The sequence below is a fragment of the Bufo bufo genome, chromosome 5, assembly GCF_905171765.1.
Source record: "Bufo bufo chromosome 5, aBufBuf1.1, whole genome shotgun sequence".
Taxonomy (NCBI): domain Eukaryota; kingdom Metazoa; phylum Chordata; class Amphibia; order Anura; family Bufonidae; genus Bufo; species Bufo bufo.
The window spans coordinates 112185359-112212207 of record NC_053393.1 but is presented as its reverse complement, the minus strand read 5'-3'; the positions used below and the strand labels follow the sequence as shown (position 1 = coordinate 112212207).

At 46.9% G+C, this 26849-nt stretch overlaps 1 protein-coding gene across 2 annotated transcripts in view; it reads left to right on the top strand.

The window, feature by feature from the left end:
* ARFGEF1 (ADP ribosylation factor guanine nucleotide exchange factor 1) overlaps positions 1-26849 on the top strand; it is a 157557-nt gene that overhangs the window by 66166 nt on the left and 64542 nt on the right. For both annotated transcript variants that reach the window (XM_040434499.1, XM_040434500.1), the window contains exons 7-12: positions 488-601; positions 3969-4129; positions 4588-4721; positions 18189-18423; positions 22849-22948; positions 23029-23168. In XM_040434499.1, the coding sequence (XP_040290433.1) occupies positions 488-601; positions 3969-4129; positions 4588-4721; positions 18189-18423; positions 22849-22948; positions 23029-23168 (884 nt within the window). The remainder of the gene's footprint in view (positions 1-487; positions 602-3968; positions 4130-4587; positions 4722-18188; positions 18424-22848; positions 22949-23028; positions 23169-26849) is intronic.

Genomic DNA, 26849 nt, shown 5'->3' with positions numbered 1-26849 from the left:
TTCCATTCATCATCATTGTCATCTGCTGTCAGCTCATCAAGGTCTCGCTCTAGCATTCTACAATCGAGCCGATGTGTGATGTCAGCAACGAGGTCGGTAAGAAACAGAACTGGTTGAATACCTTCTTCTCCACTGCTGATGTTCCCCAGACTGAACACACTTACTTGCTTTGGTGCGGCTTTTTAAAATGCATCACAAAAAAGTGTTATGGGTAGCTCTTTCTACGATTTAGTATTTTTGTAAAATCTATATTTTCCACCTGTAAAAACTGCATAGGCAATTGCCACATTGAGTTAATCTTTCATCTGTAAAAAAATATAAAAATCCCAGTTGTGGTAAAAATGTGTTATTAAACACAAGAGCCGTGTGTAAAGGGGTGTTCTCGATTTTCCTTTTTCTCATTAGTGTCTAAACCATGAACCCGGTTGTAGATGTGTCAGTGCTACAGACCTGCGTGAAATGAAATGTTATACCTTCTTCTTTCTAGATCCCTCCAAACCAGATTTGGCAATGGGGGTGGATGGTATTAAAGAGAGTGAAGAGAGTGCCCAGGATATCATTCACAGTCTAATAGAGGAAATGATCAGCAACGTGGTCGGAGGTAAAACCTAATTTAATCAGTCATTTATTAGTCTTTATTACTGACCATTTTCATTTGTAAATTAAAGCAGACCTTTCATGTTTTTATTTTTTTGTATTATTTTTATTCTAGATAAATTCCTATACTTGCGGGGTACCCCCTGCTGGTGCTGCCACCCTGCCTGTTTTTTTTTTTATTTTTTAAATATCACTCCTGTGCGCCCCTGTAGTTTTCCCGCTCAGTATGTTAATACTGAGCATCGGTACAGGGAGGAGGAGACGCCATGGTTTCTCAATGGGCGTCTCCTTCTCCCTGGCTGTGCCGCAATCCAATCACAGCGGAGAGCGTCACAGCCAGGGAGAAGGTGAGTTTGTTTTTGTTTTTTTTCTCCCTGGCTGTGACGCTCTCCGCTGTGATTAAATCGTGGCACAGCCAGGGAGAAGGAGACGCCCATTGAGAAACCCTGGCGTCTCCTCCTCCGCCCACTGAGCTGCAAAACTACAGGAGTGATATTTTAAAAAACAGGCAGGGTGGCAGCATCAGCGGGGGTTACCCCGCAAGTAAAGGTATTTATCTAGAATAAATAAAAATCATGAAAGGTCGTCTTTAAAGCGCAAATAAAAAAAACGCTGACACTAGTAGAAAGGAAATGGGGGGACACCGTTGTATGCTCGAGGTGTGCAGGGAGCCTGCTCCAGGCGGCCATAACACCTGATACAGCTAACACCTCAGGTGCTATGGCACCTTGTTCAGTGTATATATACGTATGTGTGTGTATATATGATATATATATATATGTGAATAAATATATATAAATGTGCAATATATATACAGTACAGACCAAAAGTTTGGACACACCTTCTCATTCAAAGAGTTTTCTTTATTTTCATGACTATGAAAATTGTAGATTCACACTAAAGGCATCAAAACTATGAATTAACACATGTGGAATTATATACATAACAAAGTGTGAAACAACTGAAAATATGTCATATTCTAGGTCCTTCAAAGTAGCCACCTTTTGCTTTGATTACTGCTTTGCACACTCTTGGCATTCTCTTGATGAGCTTCAAGAGGTAGTCCCCTGAAATGGTTTTCACTTCACAGGTGTGCCCTGTCAGGTTTAATAAGTGGGATTTCTTGCCTTATAAATGGGGTTGGGACCATCAGTTGTGTTGAGGAGAAGTCAGGTGGGTACACAGCTAATAGTCCTACTGAATAGACTGTTAAAATTTGTATTATGGCAAGAAAAATCAGCTAAGTAAAGAAAAACGAGTGGCCATCATTACTTTAAGAAATGAAGGTCAGTCAGTCAGCCGAAAAATTGGGAAAACTTTGAAAGTAAGGGCTATTTGACCATGAAGGAGAGTGATGGGGTGCTGCGCCAGATGACCTGGCCTCCACAGTCACCGGACCTGAACCCAATCGACATGGTTTGGGGTGAGCTGGACCGCAGAGTGAAGGCAAAAGGGCCAACAAGTGCTAAGCATCTCTGGGAACTCCTTCAAGACTGTTGGAAGACCATTTCAGGGGACTACCTCTTGAAGCTCATCAAGAGAATGCCAAGAGTGTGCAAAGCAGTAATCAAAGCAAAAGGTGGCTACTTTGAAGGACCTAGAATATGACATATTTTCAGTTGTTTCACACTTGTTTGTTATGTATATAATTCCACATGTGTTAATTCATAGTTTTGATGCCTTCATAGTCATGAAAATAAAGAAAACTCTTTGAATGAGAAGGTGTGTCCAAACTTTTGGTCTGTACTGTATGTGTGTGTGTATGTGTATATATATATATATATATATATATATATATATACACTCACCTAAAGAATTATTAGGAACACCTGTTCTATTTCTCATTAATGCAATTATCTAGTCATCCAATCACATGGCAGTTGCTTCAATGCATTTAGGGGTGTGCTCCTGGTCAAGACAATCTCCTGAACTCCAAACTGAATGTCAGAATAGGAAAGAAAGGTGATTTAAGCAATTTTGAGCGTGGCATGGTTGTTGGTGCCAGACTGGCCGGTCTGAGTATTTCACAATCTGCTCAGTTACTGGGATTTTCACGCACAACCATTTCTAGGGAATACAAAGAATGGTGTGAAAAGGGAAAAACATCCAGTATGCGGCAGTCCTGTGGGCGAAAATGCCTTGTGGATGCTAGAGGTCAGAGGAGAATGGGCCGACTGATTCAAGCTGATAGAAGAGCAACGTTGACTGAAATAACCACTCGTTACAACCGAGGTATGCAGCAAAGCATTTGTGAAGCCACAACACGCACAACCTTGAGGCGGAAGGGCTACAACAGCAGAAGACCCCACCGGGTACCACTCATCTCCACTACAAATAGGAAAAAGAGGCTACAATTTGCACGAGAAAATGCACCAAAATTGGACTGTTGAAGACTGGAAAAATGTCGCCTGGTCTGATGAGTCTCGATTTCTGTTGAGACATTCAAATGGTTGAGTCCGAATTTGGCGTAAACAGAATGAGAACATGTATCCATCCTCTGATGGCTACTTCCAGCAGGATAATGCACCATGTCACAAAGCTCGAATCATTTCAAATTGGTTTCTTGAACATGACAATGAGTTCACTGTACTAAAATGGCCCCCACAGTCACCAGATCTCAACCCAATAGAGCATCTTTGGGATGTGGTGGAACGGGAGCTTCGTGCCCTGGATGTGCATCCCTCAAATCTCCATCAACTGCAAGATGCTATCCGATCAATATGGGCCAACATTTCTAAAGAATGCTATCAGCACCTTGTTGAATCAATGCCACGTAGAATTAAGGCAGTTCTGAAGGCAAAAGGGGGTCCAACACCGTATTAGTATGGTGTTCCTAATAATTCTTTAGGTGAGTGTATATATATAATATATTTTTTTCCTTGGTTTGTGATTCTTTGTGATTAGTGGAAAAGTTTTATGTTCCCCCTGTCACATCTGCAGGGAATATGAAGGTTTTAGGGCAGCAGGTTATACTATCATTTGAATTTTTAATTACCGACGGCGCAATTTGTCCCCGGCCTTCTTAAACCTGAATGCACTTTGATGGCATGGCAGACATGTTCAGAATGCCGAGCACCTGGCCCTTACTGGTGTCATATCAGACACGTACATGATCAGTCCCCTGTGGTTTATTTCATTATTCTTGGATTAGCCGCACGGTGCTGCCCTGTTTGAGCCCAGTGGTATTTGGCATTTTTCTTGTGTATTTTTGTCTCTTTCCTTACATTATATTTGACATGTTGCAGTACCGGTCATATTGTTTTTCAGTTGTGATTTTTTTCGGGCTCAGCCTTTTGCCTGTGAACATAGACGTTCTCTTCCCTATTTGACTGGTGTCGTGTTTGTGTCACTTGTGTTCACGTCATGCTCAGGTGATGAGACTTCGCTACATGAATGTACTGCAAGAAGATCTGATGATGGCAGCGATGGGGATGCTGTTCATGCCAATGGTATACCTGGCACACCAATATCTATGACATACACACCCTCTTTACCAGAAGACAGGCTGTCCATCTCCTCCAATGACACTCAGGTGAGGATTTAAAGTCCATGTATAGAATACAGCCCAGAGCTGAATCCTCTTATCCACTTCTTCATTCAGGGCCGGGGAAGCTGCTAGGCTGACATTGTGTCATGTAACCTGTCTCCTGTCATTTCTTAATTTACTTTCTTGGATCTAGAGGACCAGTCATGTATTACAGAAGCAATCTGTTATTATGAATGGGCACTGTGTAATACCTAATTTTCCCTGTGGAGGCACTGCAGGGAAATAGAACACCTACTGCAAGGTTTCCTCCCAGATTACAGCTCATCTCCGGGGTCCCAACTAAAGGGGAGGGGGTGTACAGACTCTTCTAAGAAGAAGGCATTGTCCAAAGCGGAGAGCCCCTTTAATAGGGAAAACATCTCAGTGGTTTGTTAATAGAGGGATGCTGATAATTTAGTGTTCAGAAATTACGTAACATGTGCCTGTGCCTCTCTTCTTTATAGGAATCTGGAAATACTTCAGGATCTACTCCTGGTGCTAAATTCTCTCATATCTTACAAAAGGATGCCTTCCTAGTTTTTAGGTCACTATGTAAATTATCTATGAAACCGTTATCTGATGGGCCCCCAGACCCAAAGTAAGTATTGTTGCAGATTATAATCTCACTAGGCCGATGTAAAGGTGTAAATTACTCATTTTCTATGGCACTGAATGTTTAAAATTGAGGCAGCATTTACATATTGTGGTGGTAATTACTTCTTATCTGTATGGCTATTGCCCCCGGACACCACATTGGGGTCTAAGCTGCACCCTCAGCTAAAACGTGGAAGTCACATAAACACAATGAGGGACATTTACCAAAACTGTAGTTCTCATGTCAACCAGTTGGAGCGCATCTTTCATTCAAAAGGTCCTATGACAATGGAAGCTTTAGGACACATTCACACAACCACAAAATGCGGATCCAAAAAGCACGGATGCCTCCCGTGTGCGTTCCGCAATTTATGGAACTCGCGGGCCATTATAAATGCCTATTCTTGACCGCGATTGCGGACAAAAATAGGACATGCTATATATTTTTTGTGGGGCCGCGTAACAGAATGACGGATGTGGACAGCTCCTTTTGCGGCCCTATTGAAATGAATGGGTCTGCACTCGTTCCTAGACAAAGGTGAGTTTTTTCCAGTTGTGAATCAGGATTGCACATAGTCTGTATTGTCTTGTGCTGGTTCTGATTGTAATGGCATCCTGTGTACCAAGGTCAAACAAGCAATATCTAGAAGAACACAAACTAATAGGATATTGAGAAGAGCACCCTGTGTAATTAACGTTTTGAGTCATATAATTGGAAGTGATGTTTCAGTGACCTGCAGCATCAGGCCGTCGGCTGAGTGGTGACATCATGTCAAGCATTTCTGTATTTGCCCGACAGGGGAAAGAGACCGACATTGAGCGGACAAGTCCTCACATCCCTTCTTGACTCATGTTGATACAGGCTGTAGTTTTAGGAGCATATTGGGGAGCTCACATTCTGCCCGGTACTTTTTGAAATGGTCAAATGGCTGTTTGCTCAATATGGAATAGACTGTGTGCCATAAGTGTGGCTCAGATTGAGTTCTGGCGCACATGCCTTACATCCCATTTATTATAAGGGTTTTACACACTTTTAGAAGGGCCTGTGGCTCAGCAGAAAGTGAGTGATTTGGAGGGTAGGGCATAGGACAACTAATAGGTGGTATAAACTCACGGCCCCTTTGCACTGCTAGGACGATTGTTGGGAAGGAAGAGGTGACTGCTGCATTTACATACATTGATCGCCCCCACAGTATCCGAGGAGCAATTGCTACTGCCGTGACCAGCCGCCATACAGAATCCTTGTTCGTGGGAGGCAGAGCGCTGTTTAGACAGTATGATCTGCTGCCGGGAAACGATGATTTAGGTGACGGTACCATTGCATTGATCTATTTGCCCAATTTTCGAGCGTTGAGCTTGTTCTTTGGGTAATTGGCGACACATTTAAACAGGCTGATTATCGCTAACAAGGGTTCATATGAATGTCAGGCAGTGTAAAGGGGCCTTTCGACTAGACAATGTAACAATGTGCCACATTTATCATCCACTATCAGCCATTGTGATAAGTCTGGGGCATTTTTAGACAGTTTAGTCTAGGTTTGCGCTTTCTAAATCTTAAGCCTGCATTATACAGCCCGATGTGGCAGATGATGGTCGGGAGGGAAGCGTTCCCTCCCAGCAGTCGCCTGCTCGCTAGCGGAAGAGACCGTTGCTATTACATGCAGCGATCTCCTCCGCATCATGGGGAGGAGCGGTCGCTATGCCATTGGTCGTCCCCCAGCAGATCGTTATTAGACAGCACAATCTGCCGCCTACAAGAGATACTTTCAGAAGATTTGGATTGCCCATCGGGAGCAGTATTACACTGCAAGGTGATTGGGCCGTGTAAATCCACCTACATGCCACCCACTGCTCTTGTGCAGTATTTAAGAAAAATTGCCATGGACCCCAAAAATCCACCACAAATAATGAGAAATGTCATTACAGAAAGACGCTTGTCATAATGTTCAGTATTCGCCCGAACAACCCATCTTTTCTTCTATTCAGGTTTTAGTCATCTTTTCTCTGCAGTTTGCAGAACATTCAGATGGAATAAGATGTTCTGACATCACGAGATCTCGTGTAGCCTTTTAATATTGTATTTCTGCTGATTGCAGATAATGCATTGTCAGGCCAGGCTCCAGCCGTGTAGTAAATAATAGGATTCAGTGGTTGCACCTGAGATTGCAAACCATTGTGATCCACACATAGCGAGGAATTCTGCCCCATCTTTTATCATTAGCCTTGAATATCCAGATATTGCATTGTTTCTATAAATTCTCCAGTGTCCGTAGACGTCCGCCTGCAGCTTGGACGCGCTTTTGTTTTGTATGTTATGGCAGCCGAATGTAACCGGAATCGAGTTGGTGTTGGGGTCTGTGCACATCTTGTTTTCTCGCCCAGTTTCCTTGGGGGACACAGAAGACCTTGGGTATAGCTCATCTCCATAGGAGGCGTGACACTAAGTGAAAGCTGTTAAGCCCCTCCTCCACAGCTATACCCTCAGCCTGGAGAGAGAGACTGCCAGTTTTTGCTTAGTGTCCAAGGAGGCAAGACACTCCCTGCTCTGCAGGTCTGTTTTCTCCTTTGTTTAAATTTTGATTTTTACTTTTTTCTTTTCTTTTTGTTCCAGACCATCAGTGACAACAGAGACGCACTAGACCTCTCTGTTTCTCCCGGGGTTGAGCTGCGCCAGTGCCGGTCACCCGCACTGCTGCCTCCCCCACAGAAGGCAAGGTGGATCAGGGCAGCCCAGCTCCCCTACATCCCGCCAGCGCAAGGGTCGCCCGCACGCCAAGTCCCTCTTCCATCGTCCTGCCACTACGGTGCCAGTAGCTGAAGGGGCGACCCTGCTGGAACGGACCGAGGGTGAAGACGGCTGTGGTAAGAGAGAGGCTTCTCCAGCCCTACGTCCCCCCACCCCTCCCCGGTCTCCTGCGTGACTGACCCCCATACTGGGCCTCTGGACCCTTCTGTCACTGCTGGACCTAGGCTGGCCTATGGGGTGCTGCAGGGCGACAATCTACTCCCTGCTCCCTCTCCTCCCTTCCTGGCCTTCATAGGACATCGCAGCTCCCACGCTAGCTGCAGAATGCTGCGACATAGGTTCAGCCCCCTCCTGGGAACGCTGCACTCGCATCAGCGGGCACCCGGTCTCTGGGTCCCCCCATCCCCCTTACCGATGCGCTGCTCTGGGCTGGGGGCCGGTTCCTGAAGGCAATGGCGTAAATTTTGCAGGCTTCCCGGCCTGCTGGGCCGCACCTCCGGCACTCCTTCCCGGCCTGCTGGGCCGCACCTCCGGCGCTCCTTCCCGGCCCCCGACTGTTCTGGCCTGTGGGGTGGACTCCCGCGGCCGGCATTTGGCGATCCCGGCCGGCCGTCGGCGAATTCCGGTCGGCCAGGCGCCGCAAATTTTGGCCCAGGCTTCGGGCCTACTGGGCCGCATTCCGGCGCTCCACCTGGGCCCCTGACTCTCCGGTCCGCGGGGTGGGCTCCCGCGGCCGGTATGTACAAGCAGTCCACTCCGGTACGCGATTCCTGGCGGCCCCGGTCAGCCGGATGCCGCAAAAAATTTAGGCCCCGGCTTCACGGCCTACTAGGCCGCAAAATTCCGGCCTCTGTTGGAGGGGGCGGGAACTTCTCCAGGCGCGAATTCTTCCTGCCGGGGGGTTCCTCCGCCCCCATGGGATCGCAGCGCCGCCCTCCAGCCGGGATCCCTGTTAACTCTTTAGGTACAGGCCGGCTCCCAATGGGCCTGTATGGTTGGCCCCCCCCCTTTTTTTCCTGTCAGAGAATCTGTGCTCTATATGGTGGCTCCCCTTTAGCCTCAGAGAGGCTGTGTTTTAAAAAAAAAAAAAAAAATAAATAAAAATAAATAAAAATTCTTCTGGGCTGCGCAGGACGCTGCAGCCTCATATCAGTAGTGCATGCCCTCTTTCCACAGGCGGCATGGTGTTGCGCTCCCAGCTTGCGTCGCTGCTAGGGCTTTTTCCCCTTTTAGGCGGTTTTCTTGCTGTCTTCCAGGATACGGCGCTGGCCAAGTGCATGCGGCCCTTCCGTAGGCAGCATTCATCACCCTCTCCAGTTAAGTGCCTGCCATGTGCATCCCCCCCCTCCTAGGCGGGATACTGCACTCTCCCTGGCTGCCGGCTGGCCATGTGCATAACCCCCTTCTTAGGCGGAATACTGCACCTTCACCGGATACGGTGCTGGCCATGTGCACGACCCCCTTCCATAGGCGGAACACTGCACTCTCACTGGATTCGCTGCCGGCCATGTGCGTGACCCCCTTCCATGGGCGTAACGCTGCACCGTCACTGGATTCACTGCCGGCCACGTGCGTGACCCCCTTCAATGGGCGGAACGCAGCACTCTCACTGGATTCGCTCTCTGCCATGTGCGTGACCCCCTTCTCTAGGCGGAACGCTACACTCTCACTGGATCTGTTGCGATCATGTGCATGACCCCCTTTTAAGGCGGAATACTGCACTCTCACCGGATACGGTACTGGCCATGTGCACGACCCCCTTCCTTAGGCGGAATGCTGCACTCTCACGGATGTACTATGTTGTACTATGATGTACTTATGTACTATGTTACTATGCTACACTCTCACTGGTTTTGCTGCCGGCCATAGGCATGACCCCCTTTCATAGGCGGTATGCTGCACTCTCATTGGATTCACTGCCGGCCTTGGGTATGCCTCCTTCCCTCAGGCGGCATACATACATGTTTTCTCGCAGGTACGTTGCAGGCCATGTGCATGAACCCCATACATGGCAGGGTGCTTGCACTCTCGCTGGATCCGCTGTCGGCCATATGCATGACCCCTCTTCCGTGGGCGGTGTACGCACTCTCGCTGGATTCGCTGCCAGCCATGGGCATGCCTCCTTTCCTCAGGCGACATACGCACATTCTCACTGACTGTGTTTGTCTCCGCCAGTACGTTGCTGGCCATGTGTATGACCCCCATACATGGCGGGGTGCTCGCACTATCCCTGGATGAGATGCTGGCCATGTGCATTACACCCCCCCCCCCCTTTTTTTTCTGGGCAGCATGCTACACTCTCATCGGATACGTTGCTGGCCATGAGCATGGCCCTCTAACATGGGGGGAACGCTTGCACTCCCATTGGATACGGTGCTGGCCTTGTGCGTGACCACCCCTCATTCCATGGGCAGAATTTGGCACGCTCATGAGATTCATGGCTGTCCTTATATGTGCTGTACTGGACTTGTACATGTCCCCCTTCATTGGCAGAGTAGTTGCACTCTCGCAAGTTCAGTGTTGGGTGTATTATTGCACATTCACTTAATGCTAAGATAACCCTGTGCATGTCCCCCTTTCTCTAGGTGGACCTCCTGGTTTCCTGCTGGATTATATGGTATGTCCTGCTTCTCTGAAGTAGGTACGGCCTTAGGCATCACTCCCTTTTGGGACGGCCTTTGCACTCTTGCCGACTGCAGTTTGCCAGGTACATTCCCCCCTTTCGGGGCGGACTGCTTGCGTTCTATCGCATGCCATACTAGGCTTGTGCATAACTCCTTTTCAGGTTGCACTTTGCAATTCCATACATGCTGTGGCATTCTGTGGCTGGCCCTTTTCGCTGAGTAACCTTTTTGCAGTGAGCGGACGTTCTTGTGCGTCGTTTGGGCCGTATATGCCTTCTCCTCCTGTAGGTGGGTTGGCCTTCTCACTGCTTACGGGGCTGCTCGTACGTATGCCTCACCTCCTTCCTGCGACATATTTTTTTCTTGGGATACGATGCTTGCCACAAGTCTTGCACTCGTCTCTAAGGAGTTCATTCTGTCCACCTGACCCGGACGGGCTCTACTTGCTCTCTGCTGCACGAGCTGGGTGGTACTCATTCATTTAGTTGGCCCTTCATCCCAGGGAATGTTCGTGGTTCCTAGATGTGTGCGTCCTTCCGCGACATTGCTTCCCTGCGCTAGGGGTCACATGATCGAGAGTGCTGTTGTCTGCAGCGCCCCTCGAATTCTTTGTTGGCTCTGGCGGGACTGCGGTTCCCTTGCCTACTGCAATTTCCTCCTCTTCGGATGCAGTGTGGTATGAGTCATTCCTCTTGGCGCCTCTACGCTTCAGTCTGATCTGCTACCAGGTTCGGCCGCTCTTCTCGGGAAGGTCACCCAACTTCTCTTGGGTGCTCGATTACCCAGGTCCGGAGGACCTCCACCTTGGGTTCTTCAGGGTATTCGCCTTCTGCGAGGCGGTGAATCGGGCGTCTCTGTGTAGCGGGGTTCTGCTTTTGAGCTGTCCTATGGCTTCCCTGTTGCCCACTCTTCCTTTCGGTTGGAGGGTGTTATGCCGGCCTCTGTCTCGACTACCTTATCTCGCCAGCTCCGTTTGGCTCCCGCTCGGTACAGATCACTCCGATGTGGCTTCTGCCCCGCCAGACTTCAGAGGCTGTTCCTTCACTGTCCTCTCCTCTGGGGAGAGCATGGTTGTTCATGTGGATGGTTCCGGTGTTCCTTTTGGCCTCGTACTGTCTCCCTTGTTCACACTGGCCGTATTAGCTGTGTGCCTATTTACCGAGTCTACCGCATTCTGTCCTCCCGCTGGGTGCAGATTGCGTTTTTCCATTCTAAACAATGGTCCTACTGTAGACTTTCCTTCTCGGTAACTAAGGGGGACTACCTTTCGGTTCAGATTGTCCTTTGATCTCCCACACTGGGACTGTAGAACGTGGCTACATCAGCATGGACTTTAGCCTGTCTTGTCCTGGCATCTGGCGGATGCTGGGCGGACCCTTTGGTTCCTTTCCGTCTGTCCTTCTACTCCCCCACTCGGGTGGATACGGGACAACGTTGCTTGGGTGCCGACGGGACCAGTTTTGTCGACCCTTTTGCCCGTGTTACTGGTCTGCGCCTGATCACATTGGGTTTTCGCCCGCTTGCCAGGCGACTCCAGCGGGCTCGCTACTGTTCGCTCCTGGCTGTGTTTCGTCCAGGATCTGTCGTAGGACTTGGGTTTTTTTTGTCTGGGGTTCTGTGGGAAGCTGTGCATTCCCCACTCTGACTTTCTCTCCCCATGGTTCTGCCTTTTTCCAGTCCGGCCTGGGCCTGGGACTGGGACTCCTTTTACTTGAGGTGTCAAGTGTCGGCGCTGTTTTTCCTCTTCCAGCGTTCCCCGGCCCTCTGGGCCTGTCAAGACCTTCTTCCTCGGAGTGGCTCTTTGGTTCCTCTGTACTGTCCTCCGGTACCGCCCTGGGAACTACATGCTGAGCTCTCGGCGCTCCAATCTTTTCCTTGGAGCAGTTACAGAAGTTCTCTCTACCCCTTCTGTCCTGTACGGTTGTGTTTCCGTAGCCGTCGTGTCTCTGATGGGTGCCTGAATGGCTGCCCTTCTTGTTCCAAGCCTTCTGTCTTTCCCCGGGACAGGGCTGTTCTACATCCCGTTTTCTTCCTTCCTTCCTTCTGAAGGTGGTGTTTGCCTTTCGCTTCAACACTTCACCGTTTTGGACGTTGTTTGGGCCTTGCCGTTTTTACTTGGAGATCTCCGACTCTTGTCGACGTTCGGTCTCTTGGGTTTCCAGGAGGTCCGCGCATACGGTTGACGGACTCCAGGGGGGTTTTCCTCCGCTTTATCAGATTGGCTATTGCTGAGGTTACCGCACCAGGGGCAGGTTTCTGCTTTGGTGTCACCGTTTATTTCACCAGAGCGGTCGGTGCCTCCTGGGCCGGAGGCATTGGGCTTCGGCCATGCATCTGGGCAAGGCGGCCACTGGTCTCCTTGCACGCCTTACCGTGTTCTACAGGGTGCATACTCTGGCTTCGGAGGATGCTGCCTCGGCCCGCCTGGGTCTGCAGGCGGCGGTTCCTTGATGCCTTCGGGTGCTTCGCCTTGGTGCTGTGGTCCCTCCCCCTTTTGGACTGCTTTTGAACGTCCCAAGGTCTTCTGTGTCCCCCAAGGAAACTGGGCGAGAAAACGAGATTTTTGTATAACTTACCAGTAAAATCTCTTTCTCGCTCTTTCCTTGGGGGACACAGCACCCACCCATTCATTGTTTTTCTCTGTACGGTTTCAGAGTTTTTTGTTACCCGTTGGGTAGTTGGCTTGTTGGTTCCTTGTTGGACTTTGCCTTTTCTCACTACTTGGACATGCAACTGGCTGCCTCTCTCTCCAGGCTGAGGGTATAGCTGTGGAGGAGGGGCTTAACAGCTTTCACTTAGTGTCACGCCTCCTATGGAGATGAGCTATACCCAAGGTCTTCTGTGTCCCCCAAGGAAAGAGCGAGAAAGAGATTTTACTGGTAAGTTATACAAAAATCTCGTTTTTTTGCTTCCGTCGGAGTAAGTGGGGTGGCTCTCTGGGAATATGTGAGGTTTAGAGAATAGGTAATCATGATCATTCTGTACATTAAGGATACATTAAAGCTTTTAGCAATAGGAAAAATTCTCAAACAATTCCATCTGCCGTGAAGAAGTATCATAGGGAGGCTGTGCGGTAATAAATCCTTTCCATGCTGCTCTATTAAAGGGAACCTGTCACATTGAACATGGCGTCTGAGCCGCAGGAGGAGCTGAGCAGATTGAGATTAATTTTTATGGGAAAAGATTCAGTAACACAAGTATCTATTAATTTAAATTCCTGCTGATTCTGGGCTTTGAAGTCGAGGAGACGGTCCTATCAGTGACCGTGTATACAGAGATAGCAGTCAACCCCTGATAGGACCGTCTCCTTGATTTCAAAGACCAGGATGAGCAGGAAATGTAATATATAGAATGAACGTTTTACAGAATATCAACCATATATCAATCTGCTCAGCTCCTCCTGCCGCTCAGACACCATGTCCAATGTGACTAGTTCCCTCTAAATACATTTTACCCCTGCCATGGATCTGAATCACCTCGCACTTTAACTCGCCCTAGAATTCTTATTTGCTGAGTAATTATTTCACAAGATCCGGTTTCTCCACCTTTAGGTAAATTTCTTTGCTTTTCTTCTCTGAAAAAAAAAAAAAAAAAGTTCAAAGAAACTAACAAGTGTGTAATGGTTTTCATTACAATATAATAGTCTGAAATCACAGGTTTCTATAAAGCTTTATTCACACGGAATATCTGGAACCTGAATGTAATTATTCTTCCAGGCCGTTGCCTGGCATAGCATGGACCAGCATACATTATATCTATCCCTTTGAGGACCCAGATATTTCAGTGCTTCCGATAAAAATAATAGACTATACACACACAGATCCAGCATCAGTGGGTTAGCGCATTAACCCGACAGTGTAACAAGCTTTGCACATTGTTAATCTAAGCCAGTGTGATAACGCGCCAGGAATTACTTAAACGCCTGCTACATCTGTATATGTCTGCAGCATCCACCACCTGGTTCACAAAGACCATGCAGGGAAGGACTAAAGTGCAATACACCAGATACATCCATGATACATTTAGGTCAATTTCATATGAGCGTAATACGGTGTATATTTGCGCCAGTGCTAAAGCCACTTGTCCCGGTCTACTGACTTTCCCCAGCGGCAGATGTTGGGGGAGAAAAGGATCGGACTGTTGGATTTCAACAAGCCTGATTCTTTTGTGCTTGAAGAGAGAAATCGCTGTCAGAGGTGTCAGCCGCCGACTCCCTTCTCCCAATTCAGAACACATGCACTCTTGGCCGAGCTGAGCTTGCATGTGTATGGGGAGGTCAGGAGAACTCCAGTAGAATATCTGTCAGGTAATCTGCTAGTGTAATACAGCCCTTAGGGCAGCACTCCAATACGAATTCCTTATCCATCCTACAGAATTCACAGCAAACACCCAGCAGTGCTTCACGGTCATTTATCAGGCCGGTCACTATAGTACGTGAACGCTGACCATGTGGTACTGCCCATTTTACTTTTTATCCCAACGTTTGAAGGGGCATGGCAGATTTATACAGTATCCCACAGAAGATCCTAAGCATCAGTGTGGATGAAATCGGATGCAGAGTCCCAAAGAAATCTGAGGGTGTTGTATTATAGTAGAATTTGGAGGTTATACGTAGCGGTAAGACAGACGTATTCATGAAACCGTACAGACACAAGGATACATGCACAAGAAAGTGCAGTTTATGCGGCCTATCAAATGAATTTTGCTGAGTTTCTGCGCCAAATCCGCACCAAAATTCCTGTGTTACTTGCAGACTGTGTTGTGGATTTTGACCCAGATCTCAGTTTGCATCCGCACCGCAGGTCACTTTCCACAAGGAGATTTTCCACATCGTGTACATGAGATTTTGAAAACATCATCTAATTAGCTGGTATTGTATTACTCTGTAGATTTTCCATGCATGTGGCCTAACAGAACTAGAAGTTATACCTACAGTGCCCGAGGTGCTGTGTTATTTGGCACTGTTTGCTCATTGGATTGCATTCTGGTTATGTCAGCCTTAAAGGGATACTGTCACCAGGTTTCACCCCTGTCAGCTAAACATATGCTGATGTTCAGGGCCTCATCAGGATTCCTAATGTGGGCTTCTAAATGTGATCCGTAGCCTTATTTTGCTAAAAAACAGGTTTTTACTAACCTGTCACTCAAAGAAATAAGCTGCCCAAGGGGATGCAAGGTGCCCACCGCCGTTCGTGCCCAGCGCCGCCTTTCCAGACTTCTGCACCGCCTCCTAATCCTCTGTGCCGCCTCTCGCTCTCCCTCCATCCTCCCTCCTCCTGCTGTAAGATCTCGCGCGTGCGCACAGGGCTCTGCCTGATGCGCCCGTGCGGACTTCTCGATTTGGCTTCTTGAAGCGAAGTGCGCATGCGCCGGCACTTCGCTCAACCCAGGTATGACCTGCACTCTGGCGCCAGCCTCTCAGAGCCCTGTGCGCACACGCGATATCTTACAGCAGGGGGAGGGAGAGGGAGAGCGAGAGGCGGCACAGAGGATTAGGAGGCGGTGCAGAAGTCTGGAAAGGCGGCGCTGGGCACGAACGGCGGTGGGTGCGGCGGGCACCTTGCATCCCTTGACATCCCCTGACATCCCCTTGGGCACCTTATTTCTTTAAATGACAGGTTAGTAAAACCTGTTTTTTAGCAAAATAAGGCTACGGATCACATTTAGAAGCCAACATTAGGAATCCTGATGAGGCCCTGAACATCAGCATATGTTTAGCTGACAGGGGTGAAACCTGGTGACAGAATCCCTTTAAGAAGCCCTTTTTACAGCACATTGGAAACGTGGCGATTTTCCCTTTTCCTTGCGTTATTCGCTTGATTGTGCTGTATTTGAGTATCTGTATGCAGAAAAGCTATGCACAATCCAATGGATTTGTTTCAGGCAGCTGGAAAGATGCAGCGCCATTATTTTTCTCATTTGTTTATAGAAATAATGTTCCCCTGGCTTCACAGTACTTCAGAGCAGTCCATTGGGAGTAGCATAGCTCCCAGGAACAGTACATTCCTATCAATAATGCAGAATAAATTGCTGCTTACATGTACTTAGGTTATAGCTGAATATTGCAGGCCTGGTAATGTGCAGTAGACTCAGAGGGGTTGTACAGTTGGGTCCATAAATATTGGGCCATCGAGACAATTGTAACATTGTTGGCTCTATACACCACCACAATGGATTTGAAATGAAACGAACAAGATGTGCTTTAGGCCTCATGCACACGACCGTTGTTTTGCAAAAACGGCGGCTCGGATGCGGACCCATTCACTTCAATGGGGCCTCAAAAGATGCGGACAGCACTCAGTGTGCTGTCCGCATCCGTTGCTCCATTCCGTAGCCCTGAAAAAAAAATATAACGTCCTATATAACATGTCCTATTCTTTCTACAATGGGCCGCCTGTTCCATTCCACACACGGGCGGCTTCCGTTTTTTGCGGATATGCGTTTTGCGGACCGCAAAAAACGGAACGGTCGCGTGCATGAGGCCTTAACTGCAGACTGTCAGCTTTAATTTGAGGGTATTTACATCCAAATCAGGTGAACGGTGTAGGAATTACAACAGTTTGCATATGGGCCTCCCACTTGTTAAGGGACCAAAAGTCATGGGACAATTGGCTTCTCAGCTGTTCCATGGCCAGGTGTGTGTTATTCCCTCATTATCCCAATTACAATGAGCAGATAAAAGGTCCAGAGTTCATTTCAAGTGTGCTATTTGCATTTGGAATCTGTTGCTGTCAACTCTCAAGATGAGATCAAAAGAGCTGTCACTATCAGTGAAACAAGCCATCATTAGGCTGAAAAAACACAACAAACCCATCGGAGAGATAGCAAAAACATTAGGCCTGGCCAAAACAACTGTTTGGAACATTCTTAAAAAGAAGGAACGCACCGGTGAGCTCAGCAACACCAAAAGACCCGGAAGACCACGAAAAACTACTGTGGTGGATGACCGAAGAATTCTTTCCCTGGTGAAGAAAACACCCTTCACAACAGTTGGCCAGATCAAGAACACTCTCCAGGAGGTAGGTGTATGTGTCAAAGTCAACAATCAAGAGAAGACTTCACCAGAGTGAATACAGAGGGTTCACCACAAGATGTAAACCATTGGTGAGCCTCAAAAACAGGAAGGCCTGATTAGAGTTTGCCAAACGACATCTAAAAAAGCCTTCACAGTTCTGGAACAACATCCTATGGACAGATGAGACCAAGATCAACTTGTACCAGAGTGATGGGAAGAGAAGAGTATGGAGAAGGAAAGGAACTGCTCATGATCCTAAGCATACCACCTCATCAGTGAAGCATGGTGGTGTTAGTGTCATGGCGTGGGCATGTATGGCTGCCAATGGAACTGGTTCTCTTGTATTTATTGATGATGTGACTGCTGACAAAAGCAGCAGGATGAATTCTGAAGTGTTTCGGGCAATATTATCTGCTCATATTCAGCCAAATGCTTCAGAACTCATTGGATGGCGCTTCACAGTGCAGATGGACAATGACCCAAAGCATACTGCAAAAGCAACCAAAGAGTTTTTTAAGGGAAAGAAGTGGAATGTTATGCAATGGCCAAGTCAATCACATGACCTGAATCCGATTGAGCATGCATTTCACTTGCTGAAGACAAAACTGAAGGGAAAATGCCCCAAGAACAAGCAGGAACTGAAGACAGTTGAAGTAAAGGCCTGGCAGAGCATCACCAGGGATGAAACCCAGCGTCTGGTGATGTCTATGTGTTCCAGACTTCAGGCTGTAATTGACTGCAAAGGATTTGCAACCAAGTATTAAAAAGTGAAAGTTTGATTTATGATTATTATTCTGCCCCATTACTTTTGGTCCCTTAACAAGTGGGAGGCACATATGCAAACTGTTGTAATTCCTACACCGTTCACCTGATTTGGATGTAAATACCCTCAAATTAAAGCTGACAGTCTGCAGTTAAAGCACATCGTGTTTGCTTCATTTCAAATCCATTGTGGTGGTGTATAGAGCCAAAAATGTTAGAATTGTCTCGATGTCCCAATATTTATGGACCTGACTGTATATAGTGTTTGAATCCATGGACACAGATCTAAGCATGTTTTTTTTTTTTTTTTTTTTCTCTTTCTAGGTCCCATGAGTTGCGCTCAAAGGTATTATCGTTGCAGCTGCTCTTGTCAATCCTGCAGAACGCGGGTCCCGTCTTCAAGACCAATGAGATGTTTATTAATGCAATTAAGCAGTACCTCTGCGTCGCCCTGTCCAAAAATGGTGTCTCCTCCGTCCCTGAAGTCTTTGAACTTTCTCTTTCTATCTTCTTGACATTGTTATCAAACTTCAAATTACACTTAAAGATGCAGATTGAGGTATGTCTTATGTTCTGGGTGGTTATTTTGCGAGTAAACTGAGCTACATTATCAAGTGCTTCAGATGCATAGTTTTCCTTTGACGATGTAATTATGGCTTAGCCAGCTGTGGATGCATACTGCAAGTCACTGCGGTCCAGGATGTTGGGTCTAGTCTGTATATGTTGGATTCCATGGCTGCTTGTGGTGGTTTCTGCACATTTTCTCTCTTCATGCTTGCTCATTGAGCGTCTCCTTCTGGTGTGATGTAAAAGGGACCATACAGTTTAGATGGATGACAACTATTCCTTCTGGCTCCCTGGTACATGCAAGTGTTCTTAATATAAAAGAATAAGCCACTTCCTGATGCCCCTGGTGGGGGCTCATCTCCCTTGATGACAAAAGATCTGGCATTTTGAAAGCGGACATGCCCAATCCTTTCCTCTGACATATGCAGTTGGGGAGATCTGAGACACCCACACATTAGATGATTGTGTATGGCCTTCTTTTAAAGGGTTGTCAGTTTCACAATGACATTTTTCATCTGCCCTGGGAATCCCCGGACACTGCATATTTATGCCCCATGTACCTGTTTATCGTGTCAGCACTTTCCTTCCCCTGTTCTCTGCATCATTTCATCTGCTTACATACAGAACCTCCTGTTTTCATCAGCTTGCTGTTGAGTTTTCAAGCCAAACTCAGCATATTTTGCTCTATAATGTTTTTCAGGTAAAGTGGTGCTTAAAAGTTTGTAAAACTTTTAATTTTCTATATTTCTGCATAAATGTGACCTAAAACTACATCAGACTTTCACACAAGTCCTAAAAGTAGATAAAGATCACCAGATAAAAAAATGAGTCAAAAATATTAGACTTGGCCATTTATTTACTGAGGGAAATGATCCAATATCACATGTCTGTGAGTGGCAAAAGTATGTGAATCTTTAGGATTAGCAGATAATTTGAAGGTGAAATTAGAGTCTAGCATTTTTAATCAATGGGATGACAATCGGTAAGAGTGGGCAGCCTGTTTTATTTAAAAAGTAGGGGTCTATCAAAGTCTGATCTTCACAACAAATGTTTCTGCCAGTGTATTGGACAAAGGATATTTTTGAAGACCTCAGAAGAAGCGTTGTTGATGCTCATCAGGCTGGAAAAGGTTACAAAACCATCTGTAAAGAGTTTGGATTTCTCCAATCCACAGTCAGTCAGATTGGTTATAAATGGAAGAAATTCGAGACCATTAGTACCCTCAACCAACAAATATCACGCCAAAAGCAAGGCATGTAATAGCCTGGTCACAAATGACCTGTAAGGAACTAAAAACCATTCTCACATTGGCTAATGTTAATGCTCATAAATCCACCATCAGGAGGACAATAATGAACGACAATGATTGTGCATGGCAGAATTGCAAGGAGAAAGCCGCTGCTCACCAAAAAGAACATTTCTGCCCGTCTGCAGTTTGCTACAGATCACCTGGACAAACAAAGAGGCTATTGGAACAATGTTTTGTGGACGGGTGAAACTAAAATTTTGGTTTACATGAGAAGCGTTCCGTTTGGATAAAGGAGAACACTGCATTCCAGCGTAACAATATCATCCCATCTGTGAAACGGTGGTATCACGGTTTGGACTTGTTTTGCTGGATATGGACCTGGACGGGTGTCAACCGCAAATATCAGCACATTTTAAAAGAAAATGTCAGAACATCGGTCTGTGAGCTGAATCTCAAGAGAATGTGGGTCATGCAGCAAGACAACAAGCACACAAGTTGTTCTACCAAAGAATGGGTAAAGAAGAATAAAACATTTTGGAATAGCCAAGTCAATGTCCTGACCTTCATCCAATAGAAATGTTGTGGAAGGACCTGAAGCAAGAAGTTCATCTGATGAAACCCACCAACATAACAAGAGTTCAAGCTAAAATTCCTCCAAGATGATGTGCAGGACTAATTAACAATTACCAGAAGTGTTTAATTGCAGTTATTGCTGCGCAAGGGGGTCACACCAGATACTGAAAGCAAAGGTTTACAAACATGGGATACTGGATTATTTTCCTTAAAGGGGTTGGCCACTTTCTGGCTACATTTGACCAATATGTATATGATGACTAAATGACACTTATTAGTATAACCTTTGTTGATTTTTCTGTGCCACTTTATAAATTGTGTCCCCTTGTTGGGCAAGTCTTCTGTGCTGTCCATATAGGAGAGATCTGTCCATAAGATGGCCGCTGATAGAGGGTCATGTGATCAGGCAAAAATAACTCCAGACATATCGCTCAGCCTTCTCCACTCAAACATACCACATCTGCCCTTGCAATGTTGTGAGCTTAGTGCAGGTGCAGTGTATTTGAATGGTCACATGACCCTCCATCAGCAGGAACGCTGTGTGGACAGCACAAAGGACCTGGCCAACAAGGGAGAATATATAAATCACTGCGAAAGGTGCACCACAATGATCTGCAACTGACAACACTGGCGAATCCCTCGAGCTGATGTTAAGAACTGAGACTTTAGCCATTGTATTCCTGTCAGGAACACATCGGAGCCCTTTTGCACCACCGTCAAGGTATCTCAGCATGGCATGGGTTCCTACCACTAGACTACCTACGGAGTGTGAACACGGTCTGAGAGGTGCGAAGATCCAACTTACAGCCAAGCTCCCACATACCTCCATAGTGAGATCACTCAGGTAGTGGGAGAGAGGATGAGGCTGTAAGCCCCGCCTATAACAGGTCATGTGACACGGGCTACCAGGCACGGCAGAATGCTACCAGCAGTGCGCAATGGCACATCCTAAACCTATCAAGACAAATAACTGAATGGGAGGAAATGCTCACAGATCCCAAACACTGTGGCGTGTTTATAACCGGGGGAGCAATTCCTCCGCATATCCCCAGCAACTATGCATCCAATGGGGGATGTCGGCATCGGACCACATGCGGGGGAATTGCTCCCCCCGGTAATAAACACACCACAGTGTTTGGGGTTTTTGAGCATTTCCTCCCATTCAGGCCACTTTATTTCAGTTATTTTTCATCAAGGGAGCACACCGTATGAAATCTATAAGATGATGCAGAATAGCAACAGAGACTATTACTAAGTGCCATATAATCATGTCGCATACACCTTGATCAAGGGTAGCCGCAAAGTGGTCAACCCCCTTAATAAATAAATGACCAAGTCTAATAGATTTGACTCATTTCTTTTTAGTTATTTTTATCTACTTTTAGGACTTCTGTGAAAATCTGATGCACTTTTAGGTCAAATTTTTGCAGAAATATAGAAAATTCTGCAGGGTTTGCACCCTTTTGTACCACTGTTTATGAAGTATAAGTATGCGTGTGCTTTGAGCCAATGCCTATTTACTGAATGAGAACCCCTCCTCCATGCCTTCTATAGGTGGTGGTATAAGAACTCTTAACTACTGCCCCCCTAATCGAACCCACACTGTGAGACGTCTAGCCTCTGCCATCTTTACACAAGAAGTTACTATCTGCAGGCGCTGGTCCTGGTATCTACAAGCCTCATGATAGGGAGGACATAACGAATCCTGGGCCTCACCACTGACTATAGCCCGTGACAAAGGTTTAAAGAATCGTCACTTTATTTTGTTACCCGAACACGGTAACATTTTGAAATAAGCAGTAAGGCTACTTTCACACTAGCATCTTAGTTTTCCAGTATTGAGATCCGTCATAGGGGCTCAATACCGTCAATGGGGACAAAACTGAACAGAACCGAACGGAATGCTCCAAAATGCGCTCGGTTCCGTTTGGTTGCGTTCCCATACCAGAGAGCAAACCGCAACATGTTGTAGTTTGCTTTCCGTCCTGGGATGCGGAGCAAGAGGGATCCGGCATGACCCACAATGCGAGTCAATGGGGACGGATCCGTTTTCTCTGCCACAAAAAAAAAATTGACTTTCAATGGAGTTCATGACGGATCCGTCTGGGCTATGTTAAAGATAATACAACCGGATCCGTTCATAACGGATACAGATGGTTGTATTATCAGTAACGGAAACGTTTTTGCTGAAACCTGCCGGATCCAGTGAAACAGCTCACGTGACAGTAGCCTAAAGCAGTTATGTTGCTAGAGCAGTATAGAAAGTACCATTTATGCCAGACATCCACTTTATTGTCATGGGCACTGATTTTGGAACTACAGGGGGTCATTTCCATGTGCGGGTCCTAGTATCTTGGAGCACCTCCGCTTTCTAGTAGAGGCCACGTCCTCGGAGGGTTGAAGCCCTTTTTTTGCATAAAGAATAACGTTTTTGTTTCTTTCTTCTTTTCCTCTGGAACACTCCAACCGATTTTCACAAAATAGATAGAGGTGAAATCAGCAGGATCAATCCTGTCAGATGTATCTGGTGCGGATAGGGTTGATTCTGCTGATAGGTGCGCTTTAACTGCATCTGTTATCTTTATATCTTTTTAGGTTTTCTTCAAAGAAATATTCCTTTATATTCTGGAAACATCAACTAGTTCATTTGATCACAAGTGGATGGTAATTCAGACGCTGACGAGAATCTGTGCAGGTACAATACAACCCCATAGGCAGATGTGATTAGTGTGTGAGCGACTGCTTCTGATCTGCTCTGTACCCTGTCACCTACAGATGCGCAAAGTGTGGTAGATATTTATGTCAATTACGACTGTGACTTGAACGCAGCCAACATCTTTGAAAGATTGGTTAATGATCTCTCCAAGATTGCTCAAGGAAGAGGCAGTCAAGAACTTGGCATGTCGAACATTCAGGTGTGTCATTCTCGCTAATCTATCATTTTCCCCACTTGATATTTTTAAGTCAAACTCTTCAAATCAAAGTATTTTTGTTAATGTTCCAGTCATTTTCACGTTTGCATGTAGTTATACAATTTATGGGGAGGGCAGTCAATGCATAACTCTGGTCTGATCCATACTTTTGTAATTTGTATATTCCAGGGGAAGATACCGATGTGCCCCCCCTCCCCCCTTTCCTTAAAGGGCATCTTCTCCCTATGACACTGGCTGACCTGTTACATGTGCGCTTGGCAGCTAAATGCATCTATGTTGGTCTCTTGTTCATATGTGCCCGCATTTCTAAGAAAAGTGAAGTTTTACTATATGCAAATGAGCCTCTAGGAGCAACAGGGGTGTTGCCATTACACCTAGAGGCTTTGTCAACTGCTGCACCCTCTCCGCTTTCATTGACAGGACCAGGTAGTGAAAACATCATCACGCCTGGCCCTGTCAATAAAAGTGCAAAGGGCGCGGCAGATGCAGAGAGAGCAGAGCCTCTAAGAGTAACGGCAACACCCCCATTGCTCCTAGAGGCTCATTTGCATATAATAAAACATCATATCTCTCAGCAATGCGGACACGTATGAACATGAGACCAACACGGATGTCTTCACCTGCCAAGCGCACATGCAACACGTTAGCCAGTGTCATAGATACTGGCTGACCTGTTGGCACAAAGCTAGGATATGCCATCACTTTTTGATCATTGAGGGTCTGATTTCTGAGACACCCACCAATCCTGAAAGTGAATCGAATGTAGTGCTTCGGACCACCCTGTATGAAGGAGAATAGGAAAAATGTCTGCGCGACCACGGCAGGGCAAACCAGTGAGTGGGCGCATTCTTACATCAGTTTCGTGTCCCCTTCATTCTCATGATCGGTGCAGTTCCCAGAGGTCAGATCACTCTGATCTTAAGGTGTTGGGATGTCCTGGCGTTATAATATGGGAAGGACCATTGAACAGTGGCACACAAGCCTTTGTTTTCCTTTTGATAAACCTATTTGTCTAATGCACTTTTCATAGCTTACATTGTGTTTACAGCCGATAGGAATAGTGACTTCACTTTAGTTTATGTTGTGATGTGTCATGGGGACATTAGTCTGGGTCCGGCCACAGAGCCAAAGGGGCCACAGAACATTATAAGGCTACATTCAGATCTGGCAGATTTATTGCCCCATATGGAAAATTTATAAATCTTGCAGAGCGTAAAATCTGCGGCAGATGTAGATTTCGCCATGTATTGACTGTGGATTTGCAGTCCTGCTATTACCACCTCTGTACAAACTGTTAAGGGGGTTGTCACATTTCATAATGCGGTCCCCCAGGACCCACTCAGGCCACCCCTGATGAACGACTGATTTTGCTGGGGAAAGCCGCTGCCAGTCATGAAATGTGCTAATACATGGCGGGCATTCATCTAACTAGTGGTCTTTGGAGTCCGACAGAGGGGGCTCCTACTGAGTGGTTCTAGGTTCTGGCTCACAGAGTGCGGTGTCCCCCTTTCTGATATCCTTTCGCTACCACTGACAGGTGCCAGAAATGGTCCTTCTGCTCGTCTTTAGGCCTCATGCACACGACCGTTTTTTTTTTTTAATGTCCGCAAAAACGAGGTCCGTAGGTCTGTGATCCGTGACCGTTTTTTCGTCCGTGGGTCTTCCTTGATTTTTGGAGGATCCACGGACATGAAGAAAAAGTCGTTTTGGTGTCTGCCTGGCCGTGCGGAGCCAAACGGATCCGTCCTGACTTACAATGCAAGTCAATGGGGACGGATCAGTTTGACGTTGACACCATATGGTGCAATTGCAAACGGATCCGTCCCCCATTGACTTTCATTGTAAAGTCAGGAGTTAATATACCATAGGATCGGAGTTTTCTCCAATCCGATGGTATATTTTAACTTGAAGCGTCCCCATCACCATTGGAACGCCTCTATGTTAGAATATACCATCGGATTTGAGTTAGATCGTGAAAACTCATATCCGACAGTATATTCTAACACAGAGGCGTTCCCATAGTGATGGGGACGCTTCAAGTTAGAATATACTAAGAACTGTGTACATGACTGGCCCCTGCTGCCTGGCAGACCCCCCTCCCCTGTATTTAACTCATCGGTTCCCAGTGCGGCCCCCCTCCCTCCCTCCCCAGTATTATATTCATTGGTGGCCAGTGCGGCCTCCCCTCTCCCCCCCCCCCCCCCTAATTAAAATCACCCCCCCATCATTGGTGGCCAGGGAGGCCTCCCCTCTCCCCCCCCCCCCCTTATTAAAATCACCCCCCCATCATTGGTGGCCAGTGCGGCCTCCCCTCTCTCCCCCCCCCCCCCCTTATTAAAATCACTTTCCCTAATCATTGGTGGCAGCGGAGAGTTCCAATCGGAGTCAGTTTAATTGCTGGGGATCCGATCGGTAACCATGGCAACCAGGACGCTACTGCAGTCCTGGTTGCCATGGTTACTTAGCAATTTTAGAAGCATTATACTTACCTTCGCTGTCTGTGACTGGCCGGGCGCTCCTCCTACTGGTAAGTGACAGGTCTGTGCTATAAGCAATGCACCGCACAGACCTTTCACTTACCAGTAGGAGGAGCGCCCGGCCGGTCACAGACAGCGCAGGTAAGTATAATGCTTCTAAAAATTGCTAAGTAACCATGGCAACCAGGACTGCAGTAGCGTCCTCGTTGCCATGGTTACCGATTGGAGCCCCAGCGATTAAACTGGGACTCAGATCGGAACTCTCCGCTGCCACCAATGATGGGGGAAGGTGATTTTAATTAGGTGGGGGGGGGGAGAGGGGAGGCCGCACTGGCCACCAATGAATATAATACAGGGGAAAGAGGGAGGGGGGCCGCACTGGCCACCAATGAGTTAAATACAGGGGAGGGGGGTCTGCCCCCTCCTGCCTGGCAGCACCTGATCTCTTACAGGGGGCTATGATACGCACAATTAACCTCTCAGGTGCGGCACCTGAGGGGTTAATTGTGCGGATCACAGCCCCCTGTAAGAGATTGGGTGCTGCCAGGCAGCAGGGGGCAGTCATGTACAAAGTTCTTAGTCTATTCTAACTTGAAGCGCCCCCATCACCATGGGAACGCCTCTGTGTTAGAATATACTGTCTGATTTGAGTTTTCACGAAGTGAAAACTCAGCTCTGAAAAAGCTTTTATGCGATCCATCTGTGTGAAAGTAGCCTACGGCCACGGACGCGGACGCCAATCTTGTGTGCATCCGTGTTTTTTCACGGACCCATTGACTTGAATGGGTCCGTGAACCGCTGTCCGTCAAAAAAATAGGACAGGTCATATTTTTTTGACGGACAGGAAACACGGATCACGGCCGTGGATGAACAACGATGCATTTTCCGAGTTTTCAACGGACCCATTGAAAGTCAATGGGTCCACAGAAAATCACGGAAAACGGAACAACGGCCACGGATGCACACAACCGTCGTATGCATGAGGCCTTATGCTGACAATGGGATTTTGTGAATAAAACTCTAGCACTATGCAGGAAGCATTAGGATGAATGAGGAGGCAAAAAGCAAGCGAGTACGAAGCTTATATCTTTACCTAAACGGAATTGGCGAAAAAAAGGCAATAAAAATCCTGAGAATTGTGACAGATTGCTTTTAAGTGGCTGTGGTTTCGGCAGAAGCCTTCGCG